Source organism: Chrysochloris asiatica, unplaced genomic scaffold, assembly GCF_000296735.1.
Source record: "Chrysochloris asiatica unplaced genomic scaffold, ChrAsi1.0 scaffold00394, whole genome shotgun sequence".
Lineage (NCBI taxonomy): Eukaryota > Metazoa > Chordata > Mammalia > Afrosoricida > Chrysochloridae > Chrysochloris > Chrysochloris asiatica.
The window spans coordinates 325810-349302 of record NW_006408912.1 but is presented as its reverse complement, the minus strand read 5'-3'; the positions used below and the strand labels follow the sequence as shown (position 1 = coordinate 349302).

At 39.5% G+C, this 23493-nt stretch overlaps 1 protein-coding gene across 1 annotated transcript in view; it reads right to left on the bottom strand.

The window, feature by feature from the left end:
* Positions 1 to 17701: 17701 nt before the first annotated feature.
* BEND4 (BEN domain containing 4) overlaps positions 17702 to 23493 on the bottom strand; it is a 55113-nt gene continuing 49321 nt past the window's right edge. Inside the window, exon 5 of the mRNA XM_006876598.1 lies at positions 17702 to 17919. Coding sequence (XP_006876660.1) covers positions 17702 to 17919 — 218 coding nt within the window. The remainder of the gene's footprint in view (positions 17920 to 23493) is intronic.

Here is a 23493-nt window from a genome sequence, read left to right as displayed (position 1 = left end):
CAATCTCCTCTGTGCATCATCATTCAATAGTATTTGCTTCTATTCCCTCTTTTATTTTTTAGATGTACACAAAAACACTCAGGAATATATAATAATTTAAACAACCAAAGGGCACATTCTGTAAGCCTGCCTCCTGGCCACCAGCACACAACCTTTCTCTTTTTATGAGTTTAGAGTCCTCGGCTGCTCCCACTCTCCATGCCATCATCTCTGCCTCCTTCTCCAGTGTTTCTGCATCTCTGGATAGGATCCCACATTCTACTCATGCTCTTCTCCCTTGAGGTCCTAGGGTCCTCTGTTCCTGGAATGTAAGATTGCCTCCGCCCCACCCCCCACCCCTTTATGTTACAAAACTTCTACCTTTAAAGTTGTGACAATCACAATTAGTCATGATAACAATTACTCACTATTGAATCATAAGAATCTTATCCCCATATCCTTTCACCAGACCCATCTAGACAAGATGAAAACTATTCAGTGGGGACTCTACCTTCAACCGCACACTCTGAAACTAAACTCCCTTTTGAAAATTGTAAGCCAGTCACTTCATGCCTTTATAGCCCGTCCACCCCCATTTTAGATAGCCAATGTCTAATTTGCCGTCCCTATCAACCCTTTTTACAGAGGGGATAGGATTGATCCTTGATGTGACTGAAGATGCCTTCTTTCTCAGTCAGTATTTTGAAGTACTACATCCATATGTATAAGTCAAATTCATCATATAGTAGCAATTTACACTTGTTTCCTTTATCAAAAAAAATTTTTTTTTTTTTAATATATCTTCCTCTAGTCGAATTCTGATCATCAAGCCATCAATGCTAGGTTGAATGAGTACTCTCTACAAGTTTGGGCATTCTTGTGCATCTCCCATCATTTCATATCAGCTTGATGCTTAGCTCTCAGCTCTAGTCTTCCATGGCTATGTTATCAATAAGTATTTTAAGTCCTCTTGACATTCAGGAAGCAAGGATGAATCATCAGCATACTACAGATTGTTAATGAGTCTTCCCCAATTGTGATGCCACCTTCTTCTTCATATAATCTAGCTTCTCAGATTATTTGCTCAGTATACAGACTGATTAAATATGGTGAAAGAATACAACCCAGCACACACCTTTCTTGATTTTAAATCATTTAGTGTCCTCTTGTTCTGTTTGAACAACTGCCTCCTGGTCTATGTACAAGTTCCTCATGAGCACAAAAAAGTGTTCCGGAATATTCATTCTCTGCAGTGTTGTCTATAGCTTGATATGATCCATACAGTTGAAAGGCTTTGTGTAATCAATTAAGGCACAGGTAAACATCTTTCTTGTATTCTCTTCTTTCACCAAGATCCATCTGATGTCAGCAGCAATCCGTCATCCCACATCATTGTCTTAATCCAGTTTCAATCTCTGGCAATTCCTTGTTAATGTACTGCTGTAGCAATTTGAATTATCTTTAGCAAAATTTTACTTGCATGTGATATTAATGATATTGTCCAATGATTTCCACATTCCATTGGTTTACTTCTCCTTGGAATGGGCATAAATATGGGTCTCTTCCAATTAGTTGGCCAAGTATTTGTCTTCCACATTTCTTGGCAGAGATGAGTGAGTGCCTCCAGTGTTGCATCAGTTTGCTGAAAGAGTTCTATTTGTATTCCATCAATTCCTGGAGACTTGTTCTTTGCCAATACTTTCAGTCCACCTTGGATCTCTTCCTTCAGTACCATTGGCTATTGATCATATGCTACCTCTTGAAGTGGTTGAACACCGACCATATCTTTTTGGTACAGTGACTCAGTGTATTTTATTTCTTCTATCTTCTTCTTACTATTTTTTTTCTCCACAGCAGAATATTGTTCAATAGTGTGTTGAAAAGGACAGCTGGTGGCATAGTGAGTTAAGCACTGCGCTGCTACCTACAAGTTTGGTGGTTCAAATCCATCTAGCGCTCCATGGAGAAAGATGTGATGGTCTGCTTGCATAAAGAGTCATGCCCTTGACCACCCTTCAGGTCAGGAAAGGAACTCATCCTCATTGACCAATTTCTAGCCTAGCAGTAGATAGGTTTATAGGAGAGAGCATTACTAGTAAGGTATTGTCACGATGGAACATTCAGTCATTCAAGGACAACGTTGAGAAGGATAGGAAGGTGGGTGGAATGTAAATAGGAACCACACAGAGGAAGTAGGATGGAGAAGATTGTAATCATTGAGATGAAACAAAGTGTAAGATTGGTTGGATGTAAAGCTGATGATCTTGTCATTAAACCTTCACTCAATTTGCAAGAAAATTTTAAGAAAAAATTTAGCTTTGGAAATTCTCTGGTGCAGTCTTTGTCTGTCCAGTAGGGAACGATGAGTCAGAGCTGAAATGATGACAATCAGTGTAGTTCTGGGGGTGAACCCTCTAGGTTGGGAAGCACTTTGTATACACAGTGGGTACAACAGAGGTGTTGTAGATATTGTTAGGTATGGTTGAGTGGGTTCCAACTCATAGCGACCCTATGCACAACAAAACAGCACATTGCCTGCTCTTGTGCTACCTTAGAATTATTGCTTCTCTTGATCTTTCTTCTGTCTTCTTTTTATGCTTTTTGCATCATGCAATATTTTGCCCATAGAATACTTCACTATTGCAAAATGGAGCTTGACTATTTTCTTTAGTCACCCAACAGACTGTAGAAATCATTGAACAATATCAATAATATCACATTCAAGTAAAATTTTGCTGAAGATAATTAAATAACAATTGTAGCACTTCATTGACAGGGAGCTGCCAGAAATTCAAATCAGATTAAAAAAAAGACATGGAATGAGGGTAGCATAGCTGACATCAGATGTATATTGGCTGAAAGCAGAGAATACCAGAAAGATGTCTACTGTGCTTTATTGACAGGATAATGCACTGGATTGCAAGGCCAGTTTGAACTGCAAGGTCAGCAGTTCAAACACACCTAAGAAGCCCTATAAAGGTTTGCTATGAGTTGAACTGACTCGATGGCACTTAACAACAATAAGTAGTGTAGTGGGTTACATGTTGAGCTGCTAATTGCAAGGTTAGTTTGAGCTCTGTGGGAGAAAGATGAAGCTTTTTGCTCCCGTAATGAGTTACTGCCTCAGAAATCCTATACAGGGCCGCTAGGATTCAGAGTAGACTTGATGGCACACAGGAGCAGCATCAGGATGAATAAACAATATCATGATAAATGGAGAAAAGACTGAAATTGTAAAAGATTTCATTTTGCTTGGATCCACAATCAATGCTATTGCAAGTATCAGTCAAGAAATCAAAGGATGTACCTCATTAGATAAAATTACTATAAAAGAATTCTTTAAGGTGTTCAGGAGCAAAGATGTCAGTCTGAGGACTAAGTAAAGTACATCTAACTCAATCTGTAGTATTTTCAATCACCTCATATGTATGTGAAAATTAGACAATTGTGGTACCTTGAATTTACTTGATATGTCTTTTCTATCCAGGGTCTTAATTCCCACCAAGTGAGTGTGTAGGACCATGCAAATAAGGTATACAAGACTCTGGGATTGCTTAGTTTTGCTATCTAGTTAAGTTTAAAAGGAGCCATCTCAGAAGCAGGAATGGAAGATCCCAGGACCAACAAGAAGGAAGAGCATGAGTGGAGTGTGAGATCCCTACTTGAGAAGTAGCGATGGCAGAGGCAATGGAGAGCCAGAGCAGCTGAGGGCTTTAGGCCCATGGACTGGGGCAGAGACCAAGGGGCCACATAGCTGAGAAGCCAAAGACAAGAGCGAGGTGTGCCTGTGTATAGGAGAGAAGAGGCATTCCTAACTGGACAACTGTTGCATCCTAAGTTTTTAGATCCGGAATTGTACCCTGTTCACATCCCTAATAAAAAATCAATTAACTCTACAAAGGCAAGAGGTGACTTGCTTACAAGCTTTCAAGAGGGAACCTAGATTCAGAGGGTGCGGAGGAAGGTAGAATCTCCATTGAGTAGTATCCAATCTGTCTAGCGGGGCTGATGAAATGAAATGCAGATGGGTCTCTTGTGATACAATAGTGAATAATTGTTATCAGGACTGCTTGTGATGGTTGGAAATGTAAAGGTAGGTGTTTTGTAGCAAGGAGGAGAGTGATTAACTTTTCAGTCTAGGAGCTGAGGTCCCTGGGACCACCAAGGGAGAAGAGCGGAGAGTGGGACCCTACCCGGAGAAGCAGTGATGCCTGAGATGGAGGCAGAGATGATGACGCGGAGAGATGGAGCAGCTGGAGACTTTAGACACTGAGAGGGAGAGGGGCTGTGTGCTGATGACCTGGGGGGGGCGGTGTTGGGGGGAGGTTGATGATGCATGGAGGGGATTGTAACAATGGCAACGAAATGATATATGATAGGATGAATGTAAACCTAATGTTCTCCCATGTAAACTATTACATAATTCACAATAAAATATTTTTAAAAAAACCAATTAACAGCACCTAAGGACAACAGCAACAATGAAGTGGTGGAGCCTTGAAGATGCAGTGATTAAGTGTTGGGCTGATAACTTCAGGGCCAGTGGTTCAAACCCACTAGTTGCTCTGTGGTATATCTGCGATTTTGATTTACATTTTTCCTAATGATTAATGATGTTGACCACTATTTCATGTAATTATTGACCATTTATATATCTTCTTTGGTTCCTATTTGATCTCTTCAGTTGCTGTTGTCAATTTGATCCCCTAAAGATAATTCTTAGAAGAGAATAATGTTCAAAGTAGACCTTTACAAAAAAAACAAACAAAAAAAAACTAGTTAATCTAGACTACTGTTGAATTTATTCTGGGAAGAAGTAAAGTAATAGGTTAGCTTAACTAGTTTTAAGATGATTTCAGGGCATATATTTCATTGAGAATTTAGAGATTATCAAAGGGCAATCGCTTCAAGGATTCATCCATCCTGCATGGCTCCACGAAGTCTAGAGTCCATTAGAATTAGAAATTCTGTTTTGCATTTATTTCCCCCTTTTGATCAAGATTCTCCTACAGAGTCTTTGAAAAAAATGGTAGCTGAGCACCATCCAGTTCTTCTGTCTCCTGGCAAAGGAGGCAGTTGTGCATGAAGGCAAGTAGCCACACATTCTATTTCTTCTCCTAGTTTTCTTTCTTCCTTTGTTGCTTTAGGTGGATAGAGACCTACTTTGCCTTGGATGTATACTTGCAAACTTTTAAGGTCCTGGGCACTATGCAATGAGGACGTAGAACAGAAACACTTTATTAGGACAGTTAGCGAAGATGCCCCTTGAAACCATGACCTTAAATCTCCCAGTCAAGGAACCAAATCCATGAAGTATGTGATTATACACATAAGTATTCTCAGCTTATGTATGCATTTTTATTTAAAGAAATGTTTTTGTTGTTCTGTTGTAAACATAAGTATTGTATAACTTTTGCTAGTTCAACTTTTTACAGGTACTCAAGTTATTGGCAGAAATAATCAGCTGTGCAGTCCTATCATTAGTGGGGTATTTCCACCACTGTTAGTCTTTCTTCTCCAATCACTCCTGCCCACAAATAAACTTTGTTTTCTGCACATTTATTCTTTCTTTTCTTTTTATATAAATGAATACAATATTTGTTCTTTTGTGATTTGTTAGTTTTTTCTTCCATTCAGTATAATGTCTTCAAGCTCCATCCATACTGAGAAATGTATCAAGACTTCATTCCCTCTCCTGTCTGAGTGGTACTCCATTGTATGTATATTGTTGTCTATTTATCTGTTGATGGGCATTTAGGTTGTTCCCATTTTGTTGTTGTTAGGTGCCACTGAGTCAGTACTGACTCATAGCGACTCCCTGTGCACAACAGAATGAAACACTGCCTGATCCTGGGCCAACCTCACAATTGTTGCCATGCTTGAGCCCATTGATGCTGCCACTTTGCCAATCCACCTCGCTGGGGGTCTTCCTCTTTTTCTTTTTTTTTTTCTTTTTTAAATTAAATGTTTTTATTTTGCATTGAGTGAAAGTTTACAGGGCACATCATCAGCTTCACATTCAACCATTCATATAGCTTGTTTCATTACATTGATTATTATCCCCGCTATATATCATCAGTTTACAGTGTTTCTCTCTATCCTCTTTAGCTTTTTTTTTTTTTTTTTTGGTTGGGGGGGGACTTGGCTTTTTGGAATTTACAGTCTCGGCTTTTAGGGAAGGTTTTTACATTTGTCTGTGGATATCCAGGGCTCATGTATGAGATTACTAACAAGCATTACTGAATAATCAGTTGAGGGACAGTTTGCTATGTCTACTAGGTGGCTAGAGTCTGATCCTCAGAGCCTATGGTTTGGACGGTCAACAACGCTTGGGTCCACAGGGGCTTGGCCTCCTGACCGGGTCTGTACTGTCTGCATCTGAATCCTTATTTGATTGTTTAAGGGACGTTGCCTGTCTTAGGTGGTCAGTGCGAATTCCTCAGTCTTACCAGTCATTGAGACTCATTGCAGCATGGCAATGTCTCTGTCTTAAGTAGCCGAGGTTCCACGTGATCCTTACCCGTCTCTGGCCACACGTCCAGCATAAACAGCCGCCATCCGAGGAAGGCAGGGAGGGAGGAGATCAGCTGGGGACTCCATGCGCCCGACGTTGCCGGCCCACCACCTGCTCTAAGGTGACCAAGCAGGATCACTATGCTGAGGTTCAACCAAGTTCTTAGGGGATTCCTCTTTTTCTTTGACCCTCCACCTTACCAAACTTTTAGTTAGTGTGAATAGTGCTTCCATGGACATTGGTGTACACGTCTCCTTTTGATTCTCTGCTTTCAAGTTGTCTGGTTTATACTTAGAATCACAAGGTGTTATCTGGACTCCTGGTGTGGTGCTGTAGGATCAACACTGGACTTCAAACCACAATGTCGGCAACAGTTCAAACCCACCAAGAGCTCCTAGGGAACACTATAAAGGGTTGCTATCAATGGGCTCAAGCGTGGCAACAATTGTGAGGTTGGCCCATATCGGGCAGTGTTTGTGCATAGGGTCGCTATGAGTCGGTACTGACTTAATGGCACCTAACAACAACAAAATGAGTTGGCGCTGACTCCATGGCACTTAACAATGACATAGTAATTCTAATTAAAAATTTTAAAGAACTGTCACACTGTCTTCTACCACAGCTGTACCGTTTTGCATTCCCTTTAACAATACATAAGGGCACCAACTTCTCCACATCCTTGCATTTTTTATTTTCTGTTGCTTTTATCTTAGTTAACCTAGTGGGCTCATGTGGTGCTGTAGGGTAAGTGCAGGACCACAGGGTCGGTTTGAATCACTAAGTCAGCGATTCAAACTTACCAGCCATTCCTCAGAAATCCTATACTGGGTAGCTATGAGTGGGCATTGACTCGATGGCACTTACCAACAACAACCTAGTGGGAATGAAACAGTGGCTAATTATGATCTGATTTGCATCTCTCTGATGGCTAATGATACTTTCTTTTCATGTGTTTTGTGGCCACTTAAATGTCCCCTTTGGTGAACCGTCTATTCAAGTTTTTTGCCTGTTCTATGATTGTTTTTATTTCTTGAAGCACAAAAGTTTTTCATGTAATGAAATTCAAATTTTTCTTATTGTGTTTCTTTTTTTTGATGTCTAAGAAACCATTTTCTAATCCAAGGCTACAAAGATTTACTGCTATCTTCTAAGAGTTTTATATTTAAACATACAATCAGGTCTACAGTCCATTTTGAGTTAATTTTGGTATATGGTGTTTAAGTAGAATCTCAACTTCATTCTTTTGCATCTAGTTATCCCCACATCATTTGTGAAAGACTACTCTTTTCCAAAGGTATTGTGTTAGCAGCCTTGTCAAACTTCAATTGGCCATAAATGTAAGGGCTCATTTCTGTTGCATTAACCTATTGTTTATCTTTGTGCTGGTACTACATTATCTTGACTATTAAGTTTTGAAATAAGCAGCTTTGTTCTAAGTTCTGAAAGCAGGAAGTTGGGAGTCTTCCAACCATGTTCATTTTTTTCAAGATTAATTTGAATTCATTACATTTCCATGAATTTTGGGATTGGCAGAGAAGGTGGGGCTTTGATAAAAATTAAACTGAATATGTACATCAGTTTGGAGGGTACTGTCATCTTAACAATATTGTCTTCCAATCCATAGCATAGGATGTCTTTCTAGTTAGGTTTTTAATTTTTTTCAATGATTCTTTGCAATTTTCAGTGTACAAGTTTTGTACTCTTTTGTTAAATTTATTCCAAGCACTTTACTCTTTTGATATTATTGTAAATTGAATTATTTTCTTAATTTCATTTTCAGATTATTCATTGCTAGTGTATAGAAATACAACTGAATTTTGTATATTAGTCTTGTATCCTGGAACTTTGTTGAACTTATTCCTAATACTTTTTAGATCTGTTGCTTTATCTCTTGTTATCTGTTACAAAATATTCAACAATCCAGATTAATCAATAATCCTCTTATATGCTTAGGAATAATAAAATAATTTTATTTTAATAAACGTCCAATTATAATAAAAATTATTTGGACTAAATTATACATTTACACTTAAAACTTAGTCAGAACTTTGCATCTTCTAATAGAAAAAACTAAAATACCTTTATATTTTCTCTAAGATGAAACCATGTGTTTTGAAATAACATTATTCAACTCTTGCTGTTTTGTAATCATTGATACGTCAGAGCCCAACCACACCGCCTCATTTAGCCAGAGTGCTTTTGGTTTTGTAATCAGATTACTGCTCAGAAACCATAAATAACCAACGTGTATTCATTTTTTAAAGGTCATGAGGAACAGCTGTTGGATTTTTATGGTCTAGATAGTAGTCAAGATAGAATAGTGTACAACTGGTGTGTTGCTGAAGGATAAGCACTGAACTGTTAACCACAGGTTAGTGGTTCAAACCCACTGGCTGTTCCTCACGAATCCTCTACAAGGTTGCTGAGTCAGAACCGACTCAATGGTACCTAACAACAACAACAACAACAACAACAACAACAACAACAGAATAGTACTATGAGTGGGAAGCATGGGTGTTTGTATGTGGATGTACAAGAATGCTAGATTGAATGGGAACTTGCTTGGGTTCCCCATCATGCCGTCATTGGTTGTCCCTTTCATTCACTAGATGAATGTTTGGATGATTTTTCGTCAATTCCCTGACATTACTAAGTCTCTTTTGTTTAGGTTTTAAGTAGATACTATTTTCTTGGTGGAGTCCTACTGTGACTCTTTAGGATAAGCACTGGACCACATATGGTCATGTGAACTGCAGGTCGGAGGTTCAAATTCCCCAGCTGCTCCTCGGAAACCCAATACAGGGTTGCCATGAGTCTGAACCAACTAATAGCACTTAACAACAACATTTTCTTGGTGCTCAGAGACAAGTAGAAATGCCTTACCTTCAAGAAAAACAAAAGTACTCCGTCCAAAATGTCATCTTCAACGAACTGGAGAAAGATGCTACAAGCAAGTTAAAACACTTAACAGAGACTTGACATTTATTGTGCAATTTTATCCCCAACAGAACATGTGGCATTCTAGAGGTATATGAGGTAATAAAATCAATACTCCAATTAGAACACCTGAAATAATTGGCTCTAGTAACAAATGCCTCTTATAATTAAAAAATATTGAATGTTAAAAAACTCTTAGAACATTTTAATTCCCTAAAAGAAATGTGCCTACCACTTAAAAAACAACTTACTCTGCTATATACATTGTTCACAAAATTTTTTACTATTCTATATTACATTATGCATTTGTAGGTTTATTAACATATTTCTAGTGGGTATCAACTTGACACAGTACAAGTAAATAGAAATTATTCATAGAGAATCAACAAGACTCCAACAATAAAAATATTAGGATCAATGGATTTGTCACAGTTTTTCCACAAGTATTCATCATAGAAAATAGAGTAAAGGCAAGTTGGCCCCAGTGTTATGCTGCTACATGAAGTTCCAGAGAGTAAAGACAGAAAGGCAATGCTCAAATTGGGCAGGGTTGGGCTGGACCAGTGACCAGTGACCAGTCTAGCTTGCCCTGTTCTCAAGAAGCACAAGCTAGGCCCCTCATGGGCTTGGCATGCTCTTGAACTTAACCACAGCCACAAAGGGATGTTAGAGCCAAAACTATAGGAAAAAAAAATCAACTGAAAGGTTTACAATATTTTCCTACAAAATCTTCACAACAATTCTCACAGTGACATCATAAATTTAAACCCTCCCTTCCAAAGTAGACGCATCAGTTCTTAGGCTACAAAGACAACAAATGTGAAAAGTAATTAAGACTTTGGCTAACTGATCATCAGTGCCATTTTTAATCTGTGGAAATTCCCAAAGACTATATCACCTCACTGAGTTCAATCTGCTGCTTTTCTGGACCTGCATTTGTATACTGCGATGCTACGTTAATGATTTAAATTTACTCACTTAAAAGACAAATTCTGGTCTTCTTAGGATCTTACATAGACCAAGTCTTATGCAGAAAACTGGGAAAGTCCCAGAGGACATACATAGGTTATAGGTGCCTACTTCAGCATCAGCATAGTTTGAATGTGCTTTTTTCACAACACAAGTATTAGCTTTCCCTGAATGGAATAATAAAGCAACCAATTCATTCCAAAGTATCGATGGGCTTTGAGAGCTACGCTTTGACTATTGGGGAAAACAAAACTATTCATTCTGCTTATTAAGTTCAATAATGATCCTCTTACTAAGCAGAGTAGCTTGGACAGTTTTCTTAGCTGTAAATTGGGGACAATACAATAACAGCCTCACAGGGTCATTGTGAAGATTAAAATGAGAGGATGCATTAAAGTGCGTAATAAATACCTGGCACATAAGAACTTAATAAATATCAACAATGGTTACTATTGATGCTGTTATTACTAGTTTTGAATAGGCCTAAATGGTATGGTTTACATCTCAAAGTACAGAAAACAAAGGACCTCACTACTGGACCAGTAAGCTGCATCATGATAAACAGAAACGATTGAAATTGTCAAAGATTTAATTTTTCTTGGCTCCATAATCAATACCCATGGAAACGGCAGTCAAGAAATCAACCGACATATTACATTGGGCAAATCTGCTACAAAAGCTCTCTTTATAGTGTTAGAAACAAAGATGTCTCTTTGAGGACTAAGGTGTTCCTGACCCAAACCATGGTATTTTCAATTACCTCATATGCACATGAAACCTGGGCAATAAATAAGGAAGCCCTGAGAAGAACTGATGCCTTTGACTATGGTATTGGTGAAGAATATGGACAAACACATCTGTCTTGGAAGAAGTACAGCCACAGTGCTCCTTAGACGTGAGAATGGCAAGACTCTATCTCATTTTCTTTGAACATGTTGTCAGGAGAGACTAGACCTGGAGAAGGATATCATGCTTGGTAAAATAGAGGTCAGTGAATAAAAGAGCCCTCAATGAGTTGGGCACATTGGTTGCAACGATGGGCTTAAACATAGCAACAAGATGGTACAGGAAAGGGCAATGTTGCATTCTGCTGTACTCGGGGACTTGCTATGAATCAGAGCCAACTCAATGGCACCTAACAACAACACAAATAGTTTTCCCAAGGTCAAGACCCATCTGGCTACTGGTGATAGCGGGTGGTTGTATGTCATCGAGTCTGTTCCAACTCATAGTGACCCTGTATAGGGTTTCTGAGGCTGAAATCTTCATGGTAGCAGAAAGCTTCATCTTTCTCCTACGGGACAGCTGGTAGATTTGACCTTCTGACCTTGCACTTAGCAGCCCAACATGTAAGCCACTATGCTACTACTGTCTGGTCACTTTTGCCAAGGAAATTACTCTGAGAATGAACAGGCTTATAACCAAGTCTTATTAGCAGATATATTTCACTGCAGTTTAAGGAATTGTGGTTCAGTGAAAGCATGCCCTTATATTAACCAGCTGGTGTGGGGTTGTGGGTTAATGTACTGGACTATAAAGTTGGTTTGAACTTCAAGGATGGTTCAAGCTCACCAGCCACTCCTTGGAAACCATATACAGGGTTGCTATGGGTTGGAACTGATTTGATGGTACACAAGTACAACAACATTGCTGGTCAAAGGAGCCTTGGTGGCATAATGGTTAAGTGCTCAGCTGCTAACCGAAAGGATGTGGTTCAAACTCACCAGCGGCTCTGAGGGAGAAAAGACCTGGCTCGCTCTAAAGCTAACAGCCTAGGTAACTCTCTGGGGACGCTTTACTCTATCAGAGAGGCTTGCTATGAGGCAGAATTGACTCATTGGCACACAACAACAATGTAGATTATCACAAGGAAAATGAATTTGGCCACTGTTTTTGCAAAGATTTGTCAATTTAATGCTTTAAAACAGCCAAATTGACTAAGCTGGTCACTGGATGAGTGGTCTAGCTAGCCTTTTAAATATTTCTTGCACATTCATATCCTATGGCATGTCAAAGGTTTCTAATGTGTTAATATATCATTTACACTTTTGAATTTTACAAATTAGAAGGAAAGAAGTGATGGATTATTTTGTACTCTATGTTGTCTGATTTCAATTCTTTGCTCTTCTCTAAAACCAGTAAAAATAAGGAAACCAATGCCATCGGTTTCAATGCTGGTAATGGAAGTAACTTAGCATACATAGGGCCATCATCTGGGTGACATTTTCTTAAATCATTCCAAGGGAAGCAGTTATTTTTATCCCATACTTACACGACTGAAAGAAGCCATCACTATGTTTACAAAAATACATCATGATACATACTGCTGTTTAGACACATTTACATTAGAGTTCTGGCTCAAGCATTCTATTTGACATGTTTTGCCAAGCAGTTTTGGCAAGTGTCACCACATTAAACATATACCAACAAGACTTGCACCATATGTGCAAAATCGTTTTCTATTACATTAAAAAAATGTATATAATAGCTGTTTAAAATGAACACAGATTTGTACAGTGAAATGACATAACACGGAATGAAGAAAATTATATACATACATATAAGCATTTAAAAAAAGTTAAGTTATCCTAAGCGTGAGGATTTTAAATATAATTTAAATCAAAGAAGAAACTTAGGAGGTAGTCATGGGTATTAGATTAGGTTTAGCTTCTAGAGCACAGAGAATTGGAATGAGGGTAATGCACATCTGCTTTTCTGAAAACAGTACATGTTTCATCTTACATGATGCTCTAGAATGTAAATACTTTCTGACAGCGATACAAGGGAGGCACAAGCCACTTAAGATAGCAGGGAAATGTAGCAATAATGAGCCTTTAGGTTGCTAAATCTGGATTATTGTCAAGATAAACTATTCTATCAGTATCAGTTAATACTACATAGACTTGGACAAAATACTACATTGCAATACCTTACATCTCCTTATAATCCTGAGGAAGGACTTCAAAGTGTTAGTGTGTTTTTAACTGATGAAGGGATACGAAAGATCCAAATATAAATCATGCATTTGCTCTACATTTCGCCATCTATACGAATCTCTTAGTTCACCTACCAAAGGAGAGGAAAGCAATTTTCTGCAGATGTTCTAATGTCATCCTGCACATCTCTAGTGGAGCCTTACTGAATGCAAATGGTGACAGATGCCTACACACTGTGGCAGAAATGAGGACCACTAACAGAATGAAGCCTGAGTTCAGAAGCCTAATGAAATACCTTCAAGTCAAAGGGGAAGATACAAAGATAAATGTTGACATTTTCTCCAAATCACCTAACACTGAAGTTAGACTATGGGATTTTGAACAGTACATCTTCAAAAGAGATGGTGAGAAATATGACTTTAGGAATTACCTGCAGAATACTGCTCACATGGGCCAGTTCCTATATAGATCATTGAACAGTTATCCTGAGTCTGGCTGGAACTGTGCTTGAGGCTTCAGCTCCTTGTGAAAAGCAGGCATGCTCTTTGTGACATGATTTTACTTTTGGGAAAACACAGGACCCATGAAGATACTGCCATTTTTGGTAGGTGAGGTTGGCCCAGGATCAGGCAGTGTTTCATTCTGCTGTGCATAAGGTCGCTATGGGTCGGTACTAACTCGATGGCAGCTAACAACAACAACAACAACAACAAAGGCTCTTCTAATAACCTGGATCATGGACAACACCTTCCTGTTAAGTGCCTTTGAGTCAGTTTCTATTCATAGAAACCCAGTGTAGGGTTTCCTAGAAGTGCTGGTGAATTTGAACCACTGACCTTGTGGTCTAGTGCTTATCCTATAGCACCACACCAGAACTCCACCTAGTCATGGACAAAAATGCCAAGCTTAGTCTTTGGTGTCATGTTGGCCCTGGTGAACACCTTCTCTCGTCATTCTGATTTTATCCTGAACTCAGTTATCGTTTTTACAAAACTTTTTTTTTATTGTGAATCCGGTCCTGAATTAAAACTCAGTTTTAATTCAATTTATTTTATGCTAATACTAAAATATCTCAAGGAGGATTCCAAGAGCTGAGATGAGATTCTAAGTTTCTCATTACGAGAGCAATTTGTCCAACTGCTAGACAAAGATGTAAAAAAAAAAAAAAATCAAGGAAATAAGCAACATCTTCAGGTCTCCAAAGAGATTAACCGACACACCGATGACAGCATCTACTCTCCTTAGTGGTGGGAAGTCAGTGGAGTCCCTGGGTCATACAGACAGATCACAAACTTGGCTGCTAAACCTAAGATTGAAGATTTGAGTCAACTCAAAAGTGACTCACGAGAACAGTCTGGTGATCTATGTCTAAAAAACCAGCCATTGGAAACCCTATGGAGTACAGTTCAACTCTGACACACATGGGCTTACCTGGAATAAAAATTTATTTGATGGCAACTGGTTTTACAGAGAGGTCACACTGGTCTTATCAAAAGATACACGACGTTCCTGTTTCATGGTATAAAAACCCAGTGACCATGCAGACACCCACCATGGAACCAGATCTGACACCAGTCTTCAAGAGGCAGCTCGTATGGTAAGACAGGACATTTACTAAGGAGAATACAGCAGAATACCTAAGCTGATGCTGTAGTATAGCCTAAATTTCTATCAGTGCCTAGGTTAGGTGGTGGGTTAGACTAGAGGAATACAGCAATTGTATAGAAAGTGAAAGTATAATGGAACAAACAAGTCTGACAGAGAAGCAGGGGATGGCGAAGGAGAGGAATTAAAACTGGCTGTGTGAACCCTGAGTAAATCTGTGCATCTTTCTGGGCCTTGTTTACCTCATGTGAAAAAAGAGACGACTGACATGTAATCGCAACCTATTGGAACTTGGGCTGGGGGAGAGAGACCAAATGTCCCTTTGAGCCAAAGGTGGAATGCGAGCGTGCCACTTGGGGGGCAGCCTACCACAGCTGCTTTCCAGGGAGGTGGTAAAAATGACCCCCCTCCATCACAGCACGGGCACATGCACTTTTTCCTTAGTCATGACATTGTGTATGGTAAGTGTAGGAGATGCTCTCATTACCCTCCCTGAACCCAGTACAACACCAGACTCAAAGATGTCCCTTAGAATGGGAAGGCAAACAAATTCTCAAGTTTGCAGGAAAACACTAAAGGTCAGGAGATTTTTTTTTTTTTTTTTTTTAAGCAGTGGTCAAATATTTTAGCTATTGGAAAAAAGGACATTACACTAAGCAGTGAGATTCAGTAAAGCCCAGTGCAAACAACGGAAAGGTCAGATGGGAAGACAGATGAGGTGGTACTTTTCTTCTGACTCAGAGTTCAGGTTGCTAAAGAATCAAAGACACTGACTGCTCAGATCTCTGAAAATGCTTCTGAGAAGTCTTTAGACTTGTGGCTCCCATAAGCCACATTACACTTGTGTACATCATTTCCTTTACGTCCAAATTTTAACAAATTCGCCCCAAAGTAGATTGAAGTATTAGCTTTTCCTATACCATTGAACAGATCTAACAAATGGCCAGCTCTAAAAACACTACACTTTTCAATGGATGAAGACTAATAATCATACCAAAAGCCACAGATACTTGTGTTTCTAATGTTTGGTGTATCGTAGGTGCTAACTAATTATGGAATTGAAAGGGTAATTCATTTTGACAAAAATGCCAACCCCCCCACCCTGCAAAAAAGCCCAAAACTTTATCATCAGATATTCAGAAATTTTAAATGACTTTCCCAGCAATTTTCAAAACCCCTCATATTTGTAGAGGGCACTTAGTAGCCTTTGATAAACACTGCCCCTTTGCTTCTTTGCTCAATAAAGAATGTAGTCACTTGACTTGTTTGATAAAGGAAGCCTTTCCTGAAATCCAAACCTGAAGCTCTCAGGAATTCTAGCATCTCTATAGCAGTCATTTTTAAGGAATTGTTCCACAGACATTATTAATCTCATGCCTGGGGGTCAACAAATGAAACACAAAGGGAGGGGGGGGGGGGGGGGGGGGTGGTGGTACAGCATTAACATAGCCAGAGCTTGTAGTTCAGGGAATACTATGGGGCAGGGAAAGGAGGCTCACAACAATTGAGATAAAACATTGTCATCAATGACATTGGTACAAACAAGAATTTTATGCAAATTCTAAAGATCAACTCAGAAAAGCCCCTTAAATTTCAGAGAATTTATAGACAAGCCATTGCATAGTGAAACTGTATGGATACGATAGCCAGAACATCTGGTCCATTCAGTGAATACCGTTAAGTTATTCCAGTAATTTGATCCTCAGTGAACCAAACAACTTAGCGACTGAAGTTCTCATTGTTCAACCAATCACTTTGGCACGATGCCCACATAGCCTGATTTAAGGTTGTGGAAACTGTGAGTACATGAACCTACAAAACCAAGCATTTGAAAAAGCTTTTGGATCTTTCTTTGGATGCTTCCTGACTGAGATAATGAAAACAATCAAGACCACATAGTACTTTCTTGATCAACACAGTGGAACTTTTTGTAAAAACAGCGGAGAATCATAGCTGATTTCCATTAAATATTAGCTGTAGATTTGGCCTCTGTTCTCTGGTTTCTTTTTGAATAGTTGGATGCCCATGCAGTTCATTTAGACTTGTAGTGACTCCCTGTGACAGAATAGAACTGCCCAATAGGGTTTTCTAGGATTTAATCTTTACAGGAACAAATTGCCAGGTCTGTCTCCCACAGAGCCTCTGAGTGGACTTGAACTGTCAACCTTCTGGTTAGCAGCTGAGCGCTTAATTATTATATCACCAGGTTCCTAATAATAGACTTTTCCAATATAGAGGCAGTCACTCATCTATTGTCTTAGCTGACAACTATCAATTCAAATCTTTGGAAAACGGAAAAACAATTTATTAAAATTAAAACAAGAGAATGCTTGTTCTTTATCCTTTAAAATAACTGTATTATTTTACCTTCTCTTACAAACAGAAACACTTACCCATTCTTCCTTGGGGACCAGTTTTGTCCAGAAAGCCTTAACACATGTGAAGATTTGGGACAGGTACTAGGAGCTCACTTATGCTTCTACCCTTATTGTCTAACTCTTAATCATTTAAAATAAATTGTAGTTTTTGCTTTTGACAATAGAATATTCTGAAAGAGTGTGATAGGCTTCATACACTTCCAAAACAGCCCTAAAATGGATTTCTACTTGGGAATTATGGGAGTAGATCAAGAGAGTTAAAGGTTTAGGATGTCTAGAGTATGACAGAATGACATGCTTTGGACTCTAAGGTGATGTTAACAGGACATTCACAACTGGAACTCTTGAAAGAACTGGCTGCTACGGTGGAAGGATTTTGTCCACTAATCCCCAGATCCATCCTGGGAGCTTTTATTGAAGACTTCATCCTGTGAAGCCTGATGATCGATTCCTTCATAATATGAGCCGCCGTTGTGCAGAAAAGTCCCCACTGCCCGCCCCTGCCGGGCATGACCCACAGCGTCGCTGAACACTTTGTTTATTTGCTCTTCCGAGGGCATCCACCAGTCGGGGTTGGAGGTACAGTGCATCCTAATGAATTCTGTCGGAATATACACAATGAAAACAGAAAGAGAGAAACAGCTGGTTTTTGTCGAAGATAATAGGAGAAGCTACTTACACTTAAACAAAATTCTAAAGAAAAGCTTAATGGGAAATCCAATGTGATGCCATGAGGATGTTACTCGTTAGACCTAACTGATCCCATATACAGGTTCTTCTAATGTGCAAAGTAAAAATCACACAAGTGAGGGTGTAATCCCGCCAAACATTTTCTATTGAAATGAAAGGTAACTGATTTCTACATCATGGAACACACCATGCTTGATGTAAGTTACGAGTACATTTCAAAACTCACATTTTGAACTCATGTTTCCTGCTCAGAGTTTACAAAACTACAGAAGCACATAAAATATCATTAGTGTGGTAATCTTTAACTGGCTCGCAACAAGGAGACTGAATACAATAAAACTGGTGTTAGTGAAAAAGGAGCCTGTGTTTCAGTTAGGTAAAGGTTTCCACATCCTTAAAATGTTGCATTATATAAGAATAAAAGCCCACTGCCATCAAGTCAATTTCAACTCATAGCAACCCTATAAGACAGAGTATTACTACCCTACAGGTTTCCAAGGCTGTACACGTTTACGGAAGCAGACTGCCACATCTTCCTCCTGAGGAACGGCAGGTGGGTTTGAACCGCTGCTTATTTTTCTCATTGTGGTATCTCTCTCTCTCTCTCTCTCTCTCTCTCTCTCTATATATATATATATATAGCACATATGAAGCTCTGGTAGCGTAGTGGTTATGAATTGGGCTGCGAACCACAAGGTCAGCACTTCGAAACTACCAGCTGTTCCGCGGAAGAAAGATGAGGCTTTCTGCTCCCCTAAAGATTACAGCCTCGGAAACCCTGGGCAGGGTCGCTATGAGTCGGAACCGACTCCACGGCACATAACAACAATATATATATATATATATATATGGTAGCCCTGGTGACCCTGCGGGTTAGGTATTGGACTAATAACTGAGAGGTCAGTAGTTCAACCCACCAGATTGTCTGCTGCCATAAAAGTTTACAGTTTTAGACACTAGACAGGGTTCCTGTTAATCGGAATGGAACTGATGGCACACTACAGCACCACGAGTCAGAATGGACTTGATGGAGTGGGTTTAGGGTTTGTACATGGTGGTGGAGGTTGAGTGCTATTGAGTGGGTTCTGACTCACTGCGATCCAAGGCTGTAAATCTTTATGGAAGCTGAGAGTCTCATCTTTTTACTACGGAGTGGCTGGTGAATTCGAACTGCTAACCTGTGGTTAGGAGCCCAACGCCTAGCCCTATACTGACAAATATTTTAAAAATGAGATTTCCTCTAAATATTTCATTTCATCAGAAAAGCAATTAGTATGCCTGGAAGAGTGAATTTTTTTTTATTTTTTATGTTCTTTTTTTTTAAAATTAAATGTTTTTATTTTGGATTGAGTGAAAGTTTACAGGGCACATCATCAGCTTCACATTCAACCATTCATATAGCTTGTTTCATTACATTGATTATTATCCCCTCCATATATCATCAGTTAACAGTGTTTCTCTCTATCCTCTTTAGCTTTTTTTTTTTTGGATGGGGGCGGGGGGACTTGCCTTTTTGGAATTTACAGTCTCGGCTTTTAGGGAAAAGAGTGAATTTTTAAAAAGCAGAAAGTGTGTTATCTAAGTAAGTGTACGTATATGTGTGCATGTATGTTTGTGTGTATTATACTTAGGTATATACAAGTATGTCTGAGTCTAATAACACAAATGAACTCTTGCTCTATTTTCTTAAGAGGGTAGGGCACAGAGATAATTTTCAAGTAGTTATTTTTAATGTGAAGACTTGCAAACCGAAGTGAGCATTTGGAAAAGTCGTTAAGTCAAACCAAACCATCTTTATACAGCTGCCTGGACTGCCTAGATGACTCTAAGGGACATGCCTATGGTGCTGCAGAATAATGCGCTGGACCGCAAGGTCAGTTTGAACAGCAAGGTAAGCAGTTCAAACCCATCAGCCGCTCCTTGGAAACCCTATACAAGGTCACTATGGATCAGAACTGACTCGATGGCACTTAACAAAACAACTCCCGCCATGGTAAAATGGAATCATCTTGGCTTTAGGATTTGAATTCTCTGAAAATCTGAAATGCCTGATCCATTTACTAGGAAGCTGACACTTTAAAGTACTTCAGCCAGAAAAACCCCTCAAGAACGGAGAGTTGTGCACATCTCAGTCGTGTCTGGTTTAATAGAGAAGTAGCATGGGCATTACTGAGTTTTCAGTAAGCCCTTCAATTCTGTTCCTGAGGCAGAAGTCTCAGCCTCATCCCAGCAGGGTTTCCTCCCTTGGGGCAAGGACCTTGCTTCTTCAACTCCTCACCCTACAAAACTGCCAGCAATCAGATGGCTAATCCTTAGGAGGCAAATCCAGAAAACACTGAAGGATAATTCTCAAATTTAAATGATGGTCACTATAGTCCTGTATAGACAGAAAGGACACATTCTGGAAGTTTCAACTGTCCTCAAATAAATGCTAGAAGACAGGATTATGTTTTCTATTTCTCTTATGTCTTCTGCAAGTCCCCAGTATATTCTGTCCTAAATGCTGTTGTTGTTGCTAAATGCTGTCCAGTCAGTTCCAACTCCTAGCAACCCTGCATAGGGTTTCTGAGGAGCAGATGGGGGGTTTTGAACTGCTGACCCTGAGGTTCATAGTCTGGTACTGATCCTACAGTGCCACACTAGGAGTCCATGTAAATATCCAACAGTTGTTTCTTAAGTAACTTTCCTATCTCTGTTCAGATTCCCCACCACTCCTGAAATATCCAATGCCAGGAAATAAAGGCTGATGAATGGGTGCAAGAGCGCCTATCCTGCAGAAGTCAGCTGCAACACTGTAATTCTGCCAGAACGGGTGGCCCTGTGACCTGCCTCTGTTACTTCCTCATATCCATTATCATGCTAGGACTTTCCTTAGCATTGTGGCGAAGACTGCTGAGAGCTAAAAGAAGAGCTCATTCTGTTCTCCAAATATGAAGTATCTTCACAGGTCCACCAAGAAGATGCTTCTTTCCTATTGGAGTCCCACTTTGGGGAGCAGTCATGGACTGACATTTGATTCTATTCTCCACAGCACCTTGTTTCTGATCAACAGTGTCCAAAGTCTGAGGGCTTCCTTGGTTAGTCTTGCTTACCACAGCAAGAACGTTCACCCCAAGACTTACTAGGGTTGCCAAGCAGTCTGTCCTATCACGTACATCTTTATGAAGGGAATCATAGTCAGGTCACAGGAGGGCCTCTAGTTCTTATGGGTTTTTTCTAGTCTCTGGGATAAACATTTCAGTAATCTGCAACTCAGTCGATCACTATTTCATGCCTGTGTATGCTCTCCTCTAAGGGTGGAAGCTTGTGGGTTGTGGCCACCATGTGAGAAATCATCTAGAGAATGCAGTCTCTGCTTAGGCAGCCTGAACTGATCTGTGTGATGTTGGATCCAGGGGTATTATTTTAATCACTGTTTCATTGACTTTCTTGTTAAAATGTAAAATATTTACTTATTAAGAAGTTCTGGAAAGGCATATAGTTGTGGAACTCCTTATCTTAATTTTGTTTTATGCCTAAGGAAAACTTCCCTGGGTAAATATAGAGGGTGTCCTCAGCAAAACCCCCAAGCTCTCCACTGTCTCTTGGGGAGTTAATCCATCATCTTTGATGATGTTGGGGGATACAGGAAACTATGACTAGTTTGTTAAGGCAGACTCTGGAGATTTCCATCAGCAAGTCTCTTGGAGTAAATGGGATTTTATCAGATGGAGTATTCTAGATTGCCGGTGCCTAGTAAACATTCGATTCAGCTGTTTTATTCAGTATGGCCCACCTGGTTCAGAATCACCTGGGGTGCTTGTAAAGCAAGAGTGTGTGAGAACTACTCCAGACCTACGGAATCAGAGTATCTGGAAAGGGATCCAGGGAATCTAGGCTGGAGTCCTGGTGTGGAACTGTGGGTTAATGCACTGGACTGCAAAGTCCATTTGAACCACAAGATCTGCAGTTCAAGCTCATCAGCCGCTACTCGGAAACCCTATACAGGGTCACTGTGGGTCGAAACTGACTGGATAACACTTAACAACAACAAAAATACCACATGCATGTCGTGAACCCACAAATGTTTGACAGTCATTGTAGACATCACTGTGTAGGAGTAGAGCGAGCTTCCTCTCCTTTCTGATAACCAAGGATGTATCAGTGATGATGCTTTTCATTTGTGACTTCCTCTCCAAAGACAGTGTGATCCCTGTCTAGCATAATCAATATTAAGACTTACCAATCAATAAAATGGCTATTGAACCAAACAGTTGAACTGAACCAAACAGTTTAATATTTGAACTTTCTGATAATGGGTTTTTCAGGTACAAATCATGTTTCTGGTGACACTAATGTTTTTATTTGTATTGTTTGTTTGCTGAATCTGGCTGTCTCTAGATTTTTCTTCCTCTCCCTGTCTGGCCTATAATAAGGAGATAAACTGCAGAGTGGTCACCTGTTAATAACTATGAAACAATGTTATTTAAATAGTATTTTTGTACAGAAATTTCTTTTTTTTAATTAATAGAAGAGAGATTCTCTGGGAATGGTATAGTATAGACATTAAGGAAAATGAATTCTCAGCAAATTAAGGAGTTGGGGTGAAGTATTCTTCAGAAGGTTGCTAGAAGGGAACATTGGCTAGAACAGGAAATAGAATATCATTTGACCAAATAATATGTGAGGATAAGTCAAGAAGTATTGCTAGTAGGGTTCTAGTTTATACATACACGAATTAATTTCTAACAAACCATGTTGAAACACATCCCGTCAACCAGTGGATGACTGCAGACACATTCTCTCAGTAGCACACTTATCTTAGTCTTGTCTGAGTGCCTTCAGAAAAGGGTCTAATCAAAAGAGTGACTTCAAGGGGATCTACTAGGCCAGTTAGATTCAAGGAAGAAAGGTCAGCTCAGAAGGCTATGTCAACTGGTTTTTGAGATTTGAGAGGGGTTGATAGATTTTCTTGAAGAACACAGGATGATCACAGGAGCTTATTAGGAAGAAATTTTAAGAAAATTGAAAACTGCATTGGTGAGAAAAAGGATCAAGAAAGTTGCACTAAGGAATTTTCCTCCCATAGCATCAACACACCTGCTCATTCTTCGCAGGTAGAAAAGACTATAATTGGGAGACCTTACTCCATCCACCGGACAGGCCTGATTTTGCCCCTTCAGACTTTCCCCTCCAAACTCAAAGAACACTTCAAAGGAACATGATTTGAGTCCCTAGAGGATGCCAAAACTGCTGTTTTGACGTGGTATAAATCAAAGTGCGCAAAATTCCTTGGGGAAAGGTTACAGTGATGCAAACATCACCTTCAGAAATGTCTAGACCTAAATAAAGAAGGGTATGAGAAACCATAGCTTCACATTTTGAGGTTTTTGTTTAATAGAGATTGTTATGATTTTATAGCAATACTTTTTGACTTTCCCTTGTATACTTGTTGCCATCAAGTTTATTTGGACTCATAGTGACCCTATAGGACAGAGCAGAACTG